Source organism: Coenobita brevimanus, chromosome 40 (assembly GCF_032717465.1).
Source record: "Coenobita brevimanus isolate Jiangsu-jjx chromosome 40, ASM3271746v2, whole genome shotgun sequence".
Lineage (NCBI taxonomy): Eukaryota > Metazoa > Arthropoda > Malacostraca > Decapoda > Coenobitidae > Coenobita > Coenobita brevimanus.
Genome location: NC_136993.1, coordinates 55,439,987 through 55,455,360, shown reverse-complemented (window position 1 = coordinate 55,455,360; position 15,374 = coordinate 55,439,987). Strand labels below are relative to the sequence as shown.

Here is a 15,374-nt window from a genome sequence, read left to right as displayed (position 1 = left end):
ATATATTTCCATTGTTCTAAACCTGAAACAAATGATAAGCTACGTGACGTAAGCACATTTAATTTAGACAGTCATGTGCGATGATTAGCTCGTGATCTCCAAGATGAAGAACTGTTGGAGTTTTTGAGCACAGGTGATCTCATAGCATTAGAAGCAAAATACCATGCTAGATGTCTTGCAAATTTGTACAAGAAGGCCCGCAAAAAAACATGCACAAGATAAAGATGCCTCTTGTGATTCTAATGACCTAACATGTAAAGGCATAGCTCTAGCAGAGCTTATATGCTACATTGAGGAACAAAGGGAGGAGGAGAATGTAAAAGTGTTCAGGCTGGCAGATCTATCAAAGTTATACAAGCAAAGGCTTGCCCAGCTAGGAGTAGATGTCACTAAAGTGAATAGTACTCACCGGATACTCACACATTCCTGATATGAGAGCTTACAATGAAGGACGAGATGTGTTTCTTTTTTTGTCTGATTATGTAGCCACAGTGCTGAGACAGGGGTATGAGCCTGATCGACATGAAGTGAGTGTAATGATGACCGAAACTGCACAAACAATCAGGAAAGACATTTTGGCACACAAGGTTACATTCTCTGGGTCATTTAACCAGGATAGTCAGGTACAATCAGTGCCAAAGTCACTTTTGTCACTAGTCACTATGCTGATCAATGGCTCTAACATAACAGCAAACACATGACAGAAACATTAGTCAGCCAGTGCGTACCATTTCTCAGCTGTTCGTGTTCAACGCCCTCAAAAGACACAGAGAAGAAGTGAAGACACCAAAGGTTTATCATAACAAAGAGCGAGAGACACCACTACCTACGTAGATTCTAGGATGATGTTCATGTGGCTGATGCTGTTAAACAGGGGTTTGTGAAAATCCTAGTCCGCACTGTGGACACAGATGTGGTGGTTCTGGCAGTATCAACAGTTCAGGAACTAGGGCATGTTGAGCTCTGGGCGGCATTTGGCACTGGAAAAGACTTCCGGTATATCTCTGCTCATGAGATATCAGTGGCTCTAGGACCAAGGAAGTCTCGATCACTACCTATATTTCATGCATTGACAGGATGCGACACCGTTTCTCACTTTGCTCAAGTGGGAAAGAAGACAGCTTGGAAGGTGTGGGAGACACATGAGGAATTCAGACATATTCCATGAAATGCACAGTGCAGCAGAGGATATACCAGAAGTATATGCATCCTTGGAGTACTTTACAATCTTGCTGTATGATAGGACAGCAACCTGTACGTCAATTAATGAAGTCAGAAAGCTCATGTTCAGACACAACGGGCATCAAATGTCAGCTCTTCCTCCTAGTAAGGCTGCCCTACGACAAAACGTACTGCGGGCAGTACTGCAAGGTGGTCACTATTGAGGTCATGTTACAAGGCCACATCGTCAGTTACCCTCCCCTGCAGACTGGGGATGGACATTCCCAGAGCAGTGGACACCCCTGTGGACCACACTGCCTCAGGCCAGTGCATCATGCCCGGAGCTGCCGCAGTGCAGATGTAGATCCAGGTGCATAGACTGCCAGTGCATAAGGGCGAATCTCAAATGCACTGTCAATTGTATTTGCAAAGGGGACTGTGACAATTCTTGATCCCTGGTACTCGTGAATTTTAAGAACTGTAAAGTGGTTTTCACACCACAGTCATGGATGTACTAAAGTGTTATTCATATTGAAAAACAATAATCTGACACATCATTTTTCATACACAAGATAATTGCAGCATTAAACCTAAGAGGGCTATATCTAAGGATAACTCGATTTCTTCATTAGTGGTAGTTACATTGCCACATAATTGAAAAAATAATAAATTTGCTTTTATAATTTTCAAACATGGCATTCTAGTTCATATTTTTGTGTATTAATTGCCTTATGACAGTGTTTGAGATAATAGAACTTCATCTGGTTATAATATATAGGCATACATAGACACTAAGGTGAAAATGTTGCCTAGCAACTGTTGCCAAGGCTATTAATTTTTGATTGGCCCCACCCCTGAAATTGTAAGGCATGTTGTGAATGACATTTGTGCCAAGTTTCATGTTTCTATCACCATCTGAGCAATTCTAGCTCTATTTGGCACTGATACTTTGACAAGAATGAAGAGATCTGCCTTATCAGTAGAAGATATAGCTACTGTGCCATCAGAGTAGAAACGAGGAGGGAAGGATGATTAGGTAAAGTTGTTAGAAAGGTTTTTGGCGAGGTGCCAGAAGGATCAGGAAGAGTTTGAGTTGGAGAATTGAGAGCATTTAGTAGACGTAGATGAAAATATTTTTAGCAGAGCGAAGAACAGACAGCACGATTCCGGGCAGAAACATAAAAATTATGTGATTCAGAGGTGGGTTGGCTCTGGTACCTTTTATAGGCCCTCTTCTTGTAGTCGACTGTATTAGAACAAGGATGATTAAACAAAGACCTTCTTGAATTAGAGAAAGGATATGGGAAAGGAGTGTATGCTTCCATGCCCGAAAGAATATCATCCGTAATGTGTGAGGCACACTCACATGGCTTCCTGCCATGGAAGCAATTATCATGCCAGGGAAAATAAAAGAAGTACTCCCTGTGGGCCTCCCCAATCAGCAGTTCCAAAGTGCCACAACCGACGTCTGTTTGGAGGGTCCACAGGCCGTACTGGAGCGATAGGACAGGTTAAGGTAATAAGGTTGTGATTGGAGGAGCCCAACAGAGAGGAAAGATTAACAGTGTAAGCAGAGGGATAAGTTGTAAGGAAGAAGTCAAGTATGTTGGAACTCCAAGGTAGTCTGGGTTACGGGTAGGGTGCAGTACAAGCTGCTCTAGGTCATTAAGGATAGAAAAGATATAGGCTTGTTCACCAGGTGGATCAGTGAAAGGAGAGGAGAGCCAAAATTGGTGGTGAACGTTGAAATCTCCTAAAATGGAGATTTCAGAGGAGGAGAAAGGGATAGGATGCGTTCCATCGTAGTAGTAAGACAGGCGAAGAATTTTTCATAGTAGAATTAGGGGATAAGTAAACATCACAGATATATATAGTCAGGAAATGACAGGAAAACCAAAGCCAGAGGGCAGAAAGTTCAGAAAAATCATGTTCAGGAACACTAGAGCAAGGTAAGTCGTTGTGTACATATACATAACACCCATCTTTGGCTGCGAAATGAGTATAAAGTAGAAGGATACAGAAAAGGGTTTGCTATCAGTTGCTTCAGACAGCTGAGTCTCAGTTAAGAAAAGAAGTTGAAGTTTAGAGGAGGAGAGGTGGTGCTCAACACAGAAAGTTAGAGGAAAGGTTGCGAGTATGCAGAGATGAAGAAGTTAGTCAGACAGTGGTTCCAGGCAGCTGGTTGAGCGTCACAGGGAGAGGGGTGGATGGTCCCCCACCCCCGGGGGACTCCAAGGCTACAATATTAGACGCCATTTTCTTTTTTTTTTCTGAAAATTTGAAAAGGAAGTGTAGTCTGCACTGTGCATGTAGTTTGATGTTGACAGATAGAGAAACATGTACTGGAGAGCATGCTGGCCTATTCTCTGTGTTACTGAAACACTGAAAAAGTTAAACAAAGGGGAGATTGTCAGGAACTAGTACCGAGGGCTGATGAAAGGGGAGCTCCAGCTCTCCCTGTCATCAGCTTTCCATCCACCTTGGGAATATTACCCTACTTGAAGGTGCTACAGTCTAGTCCTACATGTGCGATAATGCTGTCGTCGGTACACTGTCTGTAGTGTTTTCATTATTTCATCGTCCGTTTTGCACGATATATATATATATATATATATATTTTTTTTTTCAATACTTAAAACTTTGTACCTGAGAGAGAGAGAGCAAAAAAAAAAAAAAAAAAATTATCAGCTACTGGTAACACGGGACATTCTCGAGAAATAAACTTAAGAATTATGGAAAATGCCCACAGAAGGACTTGGTCAAAATCATTAGACTGGCAAGAGAAAGAAAGAGCAACTGTCCTGTTTGGTTCTGGTGCTACGATGCCGAGGATGAATAAAATATGAGGTTCTCAATACCCGTTGAAAGAAGAAAGTTCTACAGGGTAAATATGAAGTTACTTTAACTGGAAATAAGTATCGGTAAAGACATGTTAACTAGGACGTCCAGCTTTCTTAATGTGGTGTGTATTGTGTATAAGTAAATCCTGAATATTTCCATAATCTCTCAGTCTGTGTGTGTGTGTGTGTGTGTGTGTGTGTGTGTGTGTGTGTGTGTGTGTGTGTGTGTGTGTGTGTGTGTGTGTGTGTGTGTGTGTGTGTGTGTGTAGAGGCAATTGCGGGCATACACATTAACTGCTTCTCGCTCTTCCTCTTGCCTTTCCCTAATTCTGCTACTTTTAATGGCAAAAAATCTATGCGAAATATGTATTTCTGTGTAGTTTAGTTGTGCCTTTTGAGGGTCCGGCAAAAAAAAGGAAAAAGAGTGAATATTGTTTTAAATGAAATCATTATGTCAAAGGTCAAATTTATACGACGTTTACTAAACTTTGTGGAATGGTTCAAGTTAAAACGATGATAAAGGTACTATATTTTGAAAACAGTTGTCAAAGTTCATGGTCACTCAGAAAGTTATATATTAGTCAACTGAATAAATTTAGCTCAAACTTTTACCATCTGATATGGAGTAAGTTGGTGAAAGTGTTAAAGTTTGGGCAATAATGAAGTTTTTAGATTTGAGAGTAATGCACTTAATGTGAAGGTAACATGGCAAAGTCAAATATTTGGCACTCAGACCAGTTGGCTGTCACATTATCGAATGTTCTTTCCTGTTGTTATACTGTATAAGAAACGAACATGCAAACATACAGTTTCACTTAACACAGAGGTGTTCAATAGTGAAGCATGTTTTCTCTCTTATTATTAATGTTTATAGTCACATTGTTACTGATAATGCATTACATATGTGGGATGCCTTCTTGTACTCGAACTATTAGTGATATGGAGTGTTTATATTCATTGTACAATCATTTGTTGCTCCATTAGAGCCGAAAGGGACCGAGGCAAGGCTACTCAGCTTCAACGTTTAAGGCATGGATGACCAGCCTCGCTAGGCTCTGAGCAGCATTAAGCAATGAACCCCAGCCATCCCCACATGAAAACCTTTTTAGGGCTCCATCCGGTCGGAGTATGCCCATGCGGCTGCTGGACGTCCATATCGGTTCGTGACTGTCATCCAAAGGAATAGGCGGTTTCCTGCATTACTAGAAGCCATCTGGGTTGCCACTCAGTGTAAAATCACTTGAAAGTTTCATTATAACGAGTGAATGAACGATGGAAGTTATGAAGAAGTATGCCACGTTATTGACGAATACGGGCCAAGAGTTAATGACAAGCTTGCGTTGTTTATTATTCATAAGAATGTGACCAGCAATACGAGTATAATTCAGTACAGCTGCAGAGTATTAACTTTTACCAATAGCCAGACCACCATGTAAATAAGCACAAAACAAGCTGAAAATTTTCAGTGCTGAGTGTGTCAATGCCCTTAACTGCATTATTTTTATGCTATCATAAGCCAGCAGCCACTATACTGCTACAGACTGAAAATAGTAGGTTAAAGTTACATATGTACAATATTACTTCGCCATGCAAGGATAGACAGTCAAGGGTAACAGTTTACATATTCATCAATTGCGACTTTTTCATCTTCGTCCCTGATTGATCACATCAAGGACGATTATGTTTACGGGCAGAGAAAACATATGAAGCTTCTGTCATCTTCGGAATAATAGCCAGCAGAATATGAAGCTTCTGTCATCTTCGGAATAATAGCCAGCAGAATATGAAGCTTCTGTCATCTTCGGAATAATAGCCAGCAGAAGCGAGGCGTGGACCTTGCAAGAGGGGAACAAGTCAAGAGTGAGAGCAGTGGAAATGAGTTACTTGAGAGGAGCATGTGGAGTGACGTGGAGGGACAGGTTGACGAATGAAGAAGTGAAGGAACGTTGTGGAGTAGATGTGGATGTGGTTGAGAAGATTAGGAGAAATACACTGAGGTGGTTTGGACATGTGGAGAGAATGGAGAATGAAAGACTGACTAAGAGGGTGTATGTAGGTGAGGTGGAGGGAGGGAGAGGGAGGGGTAGACCGAGGATGAGGTGGAGGGATGGAGTTGAGAGGTATATGAGGGAGGGGGGGGTGAGTTGGGGGGAGGGTAGTCAAATGGTGGGTGACAGAGTGACTTGGAGGCGTTTTGTCTGCGGCCACCCTTTGCGGGATTAGGGCGTCGGGCTATAGATAGATAGATAGATAGAATAAAGGGGGATGCAGTAGATCCTATATTAGGCTATATTCTGCACATAATTGTACTATGGACATTAAAGAACAGTAAATCTTCTTCCTTTTGCCAACAAAGATATATAATAAGCGAGGATCACCAGTCGACAGAGGAGCATAAAAGCATACTTATTGTCATAAATCCTGACTTAGGTCAAACCTGAGTTTATTTTGTTAGTAAAACACATTAGGTTTCTTAGTAATAACATTACTGAAGTTTATTCAGTACATCTGGTATATACTCGTCTATTATTAAATTTGCATTATTTATAAACAAGAACCTCATTCACTAGAATAAACATGCGCTAATACCAGCCGCGATAGCGAAGCTGGTATCGTTTTCAGTCTGTGTGTGTGTCTGTGTTTCTGTTAGCACGATAACTTCGCAAGTGCTCAAGATATCATCACAAAATTTTATGTGTTTGTTTCATATTTTGATAAACATCAGCCCTTAAAACGGAATCAGTCAGTCTGCAGCGATCAGGTCAAAAGACATTTCCTGCAGCTGAGAAAGTCACGACTGGAGCTGGGGAAGCTGGAATGCACAGGTAGTGGAGGGCTAATGTAGTGGCGGGGAATCGTCTTAGGTATGAATTGTCCTGTCCGGGAATTGTCCATCTTTTGACGGCTAATTGTCTGACGGTGAATTATCTTGATGGCGAATTGTCCCGGAACCGTCTACTCTCCCAGTAAGTGTCTGGGAGTGGAGGAGTGAGGGGAGTAACCAGCATGCCATGCCCAGCTTCAAAAAAGGCAGAATTGCACTGACAGGCAGCCTACCGGCAGAACTGTACAGACAAGCAGCCTACCAATTATCCTGGAACATGGTTGACTGTGTGTGACTGATGTATAATGGAGAAACTTACGTACTACATAATATTTGTACACGAACATTATGAACAAATTATCGCAATAATTATATTTAATAACTGATTATTACAATTAATTTTTTATTATAATTTTATTTTGATTACGGGTATATTTTATTTTAATATAATTATGTCAATATCAGTTTCCCCCCAAAAGATTATGATTTGATTATGATTACATATACACTGCCATGGATTATGATTTTTCGATTAGTAATCATAATCATGCACATGTCTGATAAGGGTATAGTGGTGTAAAACATAATGCGGAGGTTGTTTCCGATGCAGGAAGGAAGAGCAAAATCTTCATCCATTCAGCAGCCATTAGCTCCCGGTCTGAGGATTTATTCTTTCCTCTAGCTTTTTGGGTTAGTAAGAGCACAAACATTTTCAACAGTTTCGTAAAGCTAGTAAATTCTATTTAAATCTCATGGAATCCATTTTTTAAATTAAACATATTTTATTATGAGTATTATAATAATTGTTGATTTTCAGATAACAACCGGGATGCTATACTTGTATTTCACATGGATGACTGCATTTCTAATGGCTTACACATCTTCTTCCTCCAAAACAACACTATTCACTGGTAAGTCACTGAGAGTTGACTGTGAAACATTACATTATAATTATTTATCCAAGTTTAGGAAGTGCGAATCATATATATATATATATAAAATATAACACATGGAAATGCAAATACAGTATCTCATTTTACTCATTGCATTTCAGATGGAAATCAACATTATCTAGTACCTCAGGTTCTTAATGCAATGTTGCTTCCTTTGGATTCAAAGTGTCCACTGCTCATATTATCTATGGGCACTGCTTCTTCATCATTATGTAAGGTAAATATTATTAGTCGTTTTGATGTAGTAACTGCGTAAATTGGTGGTGAATTGAGGAATGAGAAAAATTGGGATCAAGGAGTGTCAGGTTGGAGTGGTTATGGCAATCTACAGGAATGTTCACAACCAGGCGAGAAAGAACGGTTTAAAGATGAGTTTTCCACGATAGCTGACGTGCAGCAGGGGTCAATTTTGAGTTCCTTTTTATTGATCATGGTGCTTGAAGTTCTGTCACTTGGTTTCAAAACTAGATTCCCATGAGTAGTGTTGTATACTGATAACGTGGATTTGATCGCATTTGATAGTTGAGAATGAGAGGGAGGCGGAGGAAAGATTTACGGAGCACAGATATGGAATTGGGTACAAGGTTTGAGAGTAAAGGCAGAAAATACAAAAGTAATTATATTTAGGGCTACTGACAGTACTCTCAAATTAGAGGGAATGAGGCCATGTAGAAGCTGCCATACGGCCGTGGGAAGTAAATCCATTTTTTACAGTGCATGAAATAAGTGGTTAATGAAGAAATATAGTGGCATTATAGACAGGCTGTGCAATAATGCTGAATTTGTGTGTGTGCGGTGTGGACAGGGGAGAGAGAGAGAGAGAGAGAGAGAGAGAGAGAGAGAGAGAGAGAGAGAGAGAGAGCCGGGAAAGGACTGACCTTGTTTGAATGTTTCTTGAGTGTGTGGAGGAATTTTATCATTTGTGGGGCATGCTATGTGCTATAGGTGCGGCTAGAGATAGTTCTATGGCTAGGGTAAGGAGTGGTTGGAAGTAGTTCAGGTAGCTGTTGCCTCTCAAAAACAGAGATAACTCTCCTCCCGTAGTAAGGGGTTCTTGTATGCAGCATGTGTTAAGAGCGTAATGATGTACGGTAATGAGACCTGGAGGGTAAAAGAAAAAGATATCGTAGACTTAAACGCAAATATCTGATAATGATAAGACGGATGTGTAGTGCGTCCTTAAATGTCAGGCCTGGAGGGGTTAGGACTGTGGATTAAGAGTCGACAGGGAGGACGGATTTCAGATAATTAATATAGTGATGAGAAGGGGTAGAATGAGACAGTTTTGGCGTGTAGGCCTAGAGTTGACGGAGAACGGCAACTGGGTGAAGAGGGTGACAGGTGTGAATGCTGAGGGTGGCTTTGCGAGAGGCAAACCGAAAAAGATCTAGGACGAGGCCATAGAGTGTGGCCACAAGGATTTTAGACTAAATAGGGAAGTTGCTGGAGACGAGTAACTTGGAGAACCACCATTATGTGACTAAGGCCAGTGCATGCAAGCATGTTCGACCCTTTATAATGAAAAAGAAATGAACTGCAGGAGAACAGATACAGTTGATTTACATAAATTTAAAAGCTGTGCTTTGCATTCAAGGTGTAACAAAAATAGTTTCGGTGATCATGATGTTAGTTTTCAAAGGCTTATGCAGTGTTTACCTTTGTTTCTGTCTCAAAAATAACTAATTATTAAAGCTGAGATGTAGGATTAAAATTATGATGATGATGATGGTCTTTAGGATGTGTCTGAGCTGCTAGAGCAAAGAAGTGTGGGTGTGTTCGAGGTGGGTGTTGACAGTCAGGACGCTAACGTGACGCAGGCACAGCTCTCCCGGATGGTCAAGCAGGCTCGCCGGGTAGGTCACTCTCACATTACTGCTGAGGCGGGTAGGTCATTTTCGTCTTACTGCTGAGGAAGGTAGGTCACTCTCACATTACTGCTGAGGTGGATAGGTCACTCTCACATTACTGTTGAGGCGGGTAAGTCATTCTCATATTACTGCTGAGGCGGTAGGCCACTCTCACATTCTTGCTGAAGCAGGTAGGTCATTACTGTTGTGGCGGGAATGCCATGTTTCCTTCTGCACTGTATGAATACTTCATAGAGCAACAAAATAGTCATTTTACTGAAGCAGTCTCTCATGTTCACCTAAGATTTACTTGCAGTACTTATTATTCATATTTATAGACTACAGACATAAGCTTTCGTTGGGGCTTTAGCATTTTTTTTCCTTTAATCATAGTAACACTATTTTGGCTTGAACCATGCGACATTATGCATATGAACTGCAATTAAACACATCACATTATTCTTGCAGCAAAAGTGGCGAAAGGGTCTCTGGTGAGTGTCTTTGTGCAGTGACAAAAAAAATATTTGTGTTTATATTTCTTGGAAGTATTCCACTGTGTGTTAAAAAACGTTGAAATATCTACGTGTTAAAAAATGTTGAAATATCTACATAGGGGGGAGGTTGGTTAATAATTATATGTGGATGAGTTTCATTTTTATATGTCTTAACAGTGGAAAGAGTGATGGTTGATTTTGTTACTCTAAACCAGTGGTTCTTAACCTTTTTTGAGTCACGGACCCCTTCGAGAATCTGGTGAAAGCTATGAACCCCTTCCCTACAAAAATGCACATAATCACTTAAAAACAGTATTTTGCATGCAATAAATATACTGTATTATATTGAAAACTACCTCAAGCAGTGTATGACATACACAAAGTATAAAACAGTCTTTACAAAGAATTATGTTTCCCCTTTTTTTTCATCTAAAAACTAATGGCAACTCGATGAAGAAATAAAATACATCCAACTTGTGCAAATTAAACAAAACAAAACTTTAATTCTGCTCAAAATTTCATTTCAATGAGAAGGTTGTTGTTGTTGTTGTTTGGCTTGAATAAGAAGATGGAATTGTGGAGCGGTCTTTGACAAGGCAACACACATGTCATCATTGACATCCAGTTGATTTCGACTTTTCGTTTTGATAGAAACAACCTCTGGAAACCCTGACTTACTAAGGCATGTAGTAGTAAACGGAATTAGAGCACCCATTGCTTGCTTTGCCAGACAAGGGTAGTCGTGTCAACGACACTTCGATTTTTTTTTTTTCAGCTAATGATGCCAGACTGCATCACGCTAAATTGTTCTCAATTATTCTTACCTTCACGGACCCCCTGAAGCCCATCCATGGACCTCCCAGGGGTCCATGGACCCCAGGTTGAGAACCCTGCTCTAATCATTGTTCTCTGGCGACATGAACTGTTTGAGTAAGTGAGTTGCATGTTCTAATAAGTTTTGATTTGGCTAAGTTATTAGGATGCTTCAGCAAATTACCCATGAAAAGTGAGTGTTAGAACAGATGACAGAACCTTGCGATTTGGCATTGTCAAAGATACTTTATATTTCAATTTTAGTTCGAGAATCGGATGGTCTGCCTGCAAAGGATTCAAGGTATAGTTTTCAGTGTGTAATACTATGTATTGATTTTTAAAAGAAATTAATAAAAGATGTATCAAGGTGTATTTGATGAATCTTTTGTTTCCATTCATCCAAAACAAGCATCAAATTTTGAATCTGTGTGTGTGTGTGTGTGTGTGTGTGTGTGTGTGTGTGTGTGTGTGTGTGTGTGTGTGTGTGTGTGTGTGTGTGTGTGTGTGTGTGTGTGTGTGTGTGTGTGTGATGTTACACATTCACATTGACGCTCAGAGAGCTTAATGTCAGCTGAATTAAGTTCCTAGCAATGCTATCATTCATGACATACTATTACCGAGATGAAGCTGAAGTACCTCCATATGCTTGGGACCTTTTTGTGTAATTCAAAATGGCTGACTGTATTTGTGAAGATGTTTATAGATGTTAACTAAACATGATTTACGTAAATGATTGGAATATGTATGTGGTACTGTAGATTTAGAATGTTGATTTTGTAATAATGTTACCTACTTTTGCATAAATCAACCTCTTTTCTACATTTACTTCTAAATGTGGTGGGCATGGACATCATTAATGAAGTTAGTTTGCACTTCTCTAACAAAGTAATGTCGTCAGCTGCGGCAGATATCGTGGTGCGTGACGGTGGTATTGGTCAGTGACGATCCAACCTTCCTCGCCACCTTTGCCGACTCATCCCTCAAGGGTCGCCTCCTGCAGTGGTCCACAAGGCTCATCATCGTCACTCGCCTAGCACTGCAGCAGCTGAGGCCACTCATGTCCACCAAATACACCTTTGCAAATATGAGTGTAGCTGTGGTGGCTCCATCTGAATCGAACAATATTTTCGGGTATGAATGATATTTTCCAGTTAAAACATATTACTGTGGTTATTATGTAAGTGTTTCCAAAGGACTTAAATGACTAAGAGCCCCGCTGCAGCAACAATTTTAAGGTTGCACACGGCGTTATTTGGATGAAGCTCACTAAGGCCAGTGTAGGAATCACTCACAGGAGACAGTCACTAAGTGTGTGTTCACACTGAGGCTGGAACTGATATTTTGTCTACACAGATTGTTTGATCATGTAGACTGGGATAGCAACTAGAAAAAGAAGATACACTTTCACTAATTCACATTCTGAAATTCTCAACTGACATGTATTATGTTTGATACTGAGAAACAGTGGTCCCATACTTATTCCAATGAAAGCTGAGGCAGGTACAAAGTGCTTTAAGCGTCGACAAAGCGAAATGTGACTCGCAAATAACGCTCCTACTTCACAGACAATAATAAATATCACGTTGTCAATTGCAGTCATTGTCATAGTGTTGTTGTAATGTCATCTCATTTCAGTGCTGTCATGTCTTCGCCATCTCATATGATGTTATTTCATGTCAGTGCTGTCATGTCTTTGCCATCTCTCTTTTTTTTTTTATGTGTGGAAGGAGGAACCTAAGGCTGCGAGCCCGCAAAATTGTCCATTCCAAGAGAAAAAAAAAATACAAGAGAGAAACAAATTCAAGATCCGATGATTTCCAGATGCCTGGAGACACTGCGTTTGAATGACTGGAGATCATAGTTAGCATGAAATACAGACAGAGGGAGATAGTTCCAGAGCTGACCTGTTGCATAAATGAAGGACTGGGAGTAACGGTTAACTCTTGCATTAGAGAGTTGGACAGAAAAGGGATGAGAGTTTGCTGCTAGGCGAGTGCTACGCGCCCGTCATAGAAGTGGAAGGCTGCAAACAGACACTTCAGAGGAGCAACCATTGAAGTAGCGATAGAAAAGAGATAAAGATGCAACAGTGCGTCGAAGAGACAGAGGTTGAAGGGAGCTAGTAAGGGGAGGAAAGTTAATGAGATGAAAAGCCTTTGACTGCATCCTATTGAGAAGAGCTGTATGTGGGGAGCCTCCCCACACATGAAAGTTCCACTCTACACAGGGGCGGACAAAACCCGGGTATAACATCAACAACTGAACAGGGGTAAAGAAGCTATGGAGTGGCCTAGCACACCCAATCTCTTGGAAGCAGATTTTACAAGAGATATAACACGATCTTTTCAAGACAAGCCCCGAGTGAATGAAACCCCAAGCAATGTCAAGGATGATGCAGGATTAAGCTGATTATTAATAACATTAGAGGGTACTCCCGTGGAAGATTTTGTCTAGTTCATAGGTGTAAGAACTGAGCCTTTGATACATTAAAAACAAGATTATTTTTACCCAAGTCAGACGTTAGGTGTGCCATAGCCTCATCCCTTGTTCGTTGAAGTAACTGCTTAGATGGACGTTGTAGGAACCGTACGGAAAGGTGAAGGGTGGAGTCATCAGCATTCAAGTGGATAGGGTTAGATGTAGAGCTTAGAAGGTCATTGATGAATAAGAGGAAGAAAGTTGGTGATAAGACAGAGCCCTGAGGAAGACCACTATTAATAGATCTAGGAGAAGAACGATGGCCGTCTACAACAGCGGCTATAGAATGACCAGAAGGGAAGCTAGAGATGAAGGCACAGATAGAAGGAGAGAAACAGTAAGAGGGCAGTTTGGAAATTAAAGATTTATGCCTGGCTCAACTGAAAGCCTTTGAGATGTCAAGTGCAATGGCAAAGCTTTCGCCAGACCTGGAGTCAAAAAGGCAGGTGTGAAGATCGCCAGTGGAGCGTCCCTGATGGAACCCATACCGACAATCAGAAAGAAGGTTGTGATAGGAAAGATGCATTAAAATGTTTCTATTAAGAATTGACTCAAAAACTTTTGAGATACAGGATGTTACAGCAACTGGACGATAGTTAAAGGGTTGGGAATGGTCACCCTTCTTTGGGACTGGCTGAATGAGAGCACACTTCCAGCAAGAAGCAAAGGTACAAGTTGACAGACAAAGGCGAAAGAGTTTACCTAGGCAGGGTGTAAGCACAGAAGATAGTTCTTGAGGACAACAGGAGGGACTCCATCAGGCCCATATACCTTGTTAGTATTGAGGCCTGTGATGGCAGAAATACATCAGCTGAAGAAATTTTAATGTCAGCCATGAGGAAGTCTGAGGGGGGAAGTGATGGAGGAACTGGAGGAAAGTGTCTGAGCAAAGAGATCTGCTTTATCAGTGGAAGAAATAGAACGATCAGAGTAGAAAAGAGGAGGGAAGGATGATGAGGTAAAGTTGTTAGAAAGGTTTTTGGCAAGGTGCTAGAAGAAGCGGGAAGATTTTAAGTCGGAGAGTTGAGAGCATTTAGTACAGATGAATTTTTTTTTACAAGAACGAAGAACAGACTTTGCTCGATTCCGGGCAGAAACATAGATGTGATTCGGGGGTGGTTTGGCTCTGCTACCTTTTATAGGCCCTCTCCTTGTTGCGGACAGCATTGTAACAAGCACGATTAAACCAAAGCTTTCATGCATTAGTCAAAGGATATGAGAAGGGAATGTATGTTTCCCTGTCTGAGAGAATAACCTCCGTAATGCGCAAGGCACACGGCGATGACTCACGGCTATGGAAGCAATAATCATTCCATGGAAAACCAAAGAAGTACTGCGGCCTCCCAATCTACAGCTCCAAAGTGCCACAGTCGACGTTTCTTTGGAGGGTCCACAGGCCGTACCGGAGCGATAGGACAGGTTAAGGTAATAAGGCTGTGATCGGAGGAGCCCAACGGAGAGGAAAGAGTAACAGTGTAAGTAGAAGGATTAGTTGTAAGGAAGAGGTCAAGCATGCTGGAGCTCTCTCCGAGGCGGTCAGAGATATGGGTCGGGCGCTGTACAAGCTGCTCTAGGTCATTAAGGATAGGAAAGATATAGGCTTCTTCACCAGGAGGATCAGTGAAAGAAGAGGAGAGCCAATGATAGTGGTGAACATTGAAATCTCCTAGAATGGAGATTTCTTAGAAAGGAGAAATGGATAGAATGTGTTCCATCGTAGAAGTAAGATAGTCAAAGAATTTTTGTTAGTCAGTAGAATTAGGGGATAAGTAAACAGCACAGATATATTTAGTCAGAGAACGACAGGAAAGCCGAAGTAAGAGTGTGGAGAATTCAGAAGAATGAAGTTCAGGAACACAAGAGCAAGATAAGTCGCTGCGTATATATATATATATATATACATATATATATATATATATATATATATATATATATAGAGTTATTTATATATATATATATATATA

General features: G+C 40.8%; 1 protein-coding gene across 1 annotated transcript in view; it reads left to right on the top strand.

Moving 5' to 3' along the window:
• Positions 1–539: 539 nt before the first annotated feature.
• LOC145397115 (ionotropic receptor 21a-like) overlaps positions 540–15,374 on the top strand; it is a 114,301-nt gene continuing 99,466 nt past the window's right edge. The window contains exons 1-4 of the mRNA XM_080270316.1: positions 540–623; positions 875–1,105; positions 9,515–9,631; positions 11,831–12,063. Of these exons, the coding sequence (XP_080126442.1) occupies positions 540–623; positions 875–1,105; positions 9,515–9,631; positions 11,831–12,063 (665 nt within the window). The remainder of the gene's footprint in view (positions 624–874; positions 1,106–9,514; positions 9,632–11,830; positions 12,064–15,374) is intronic.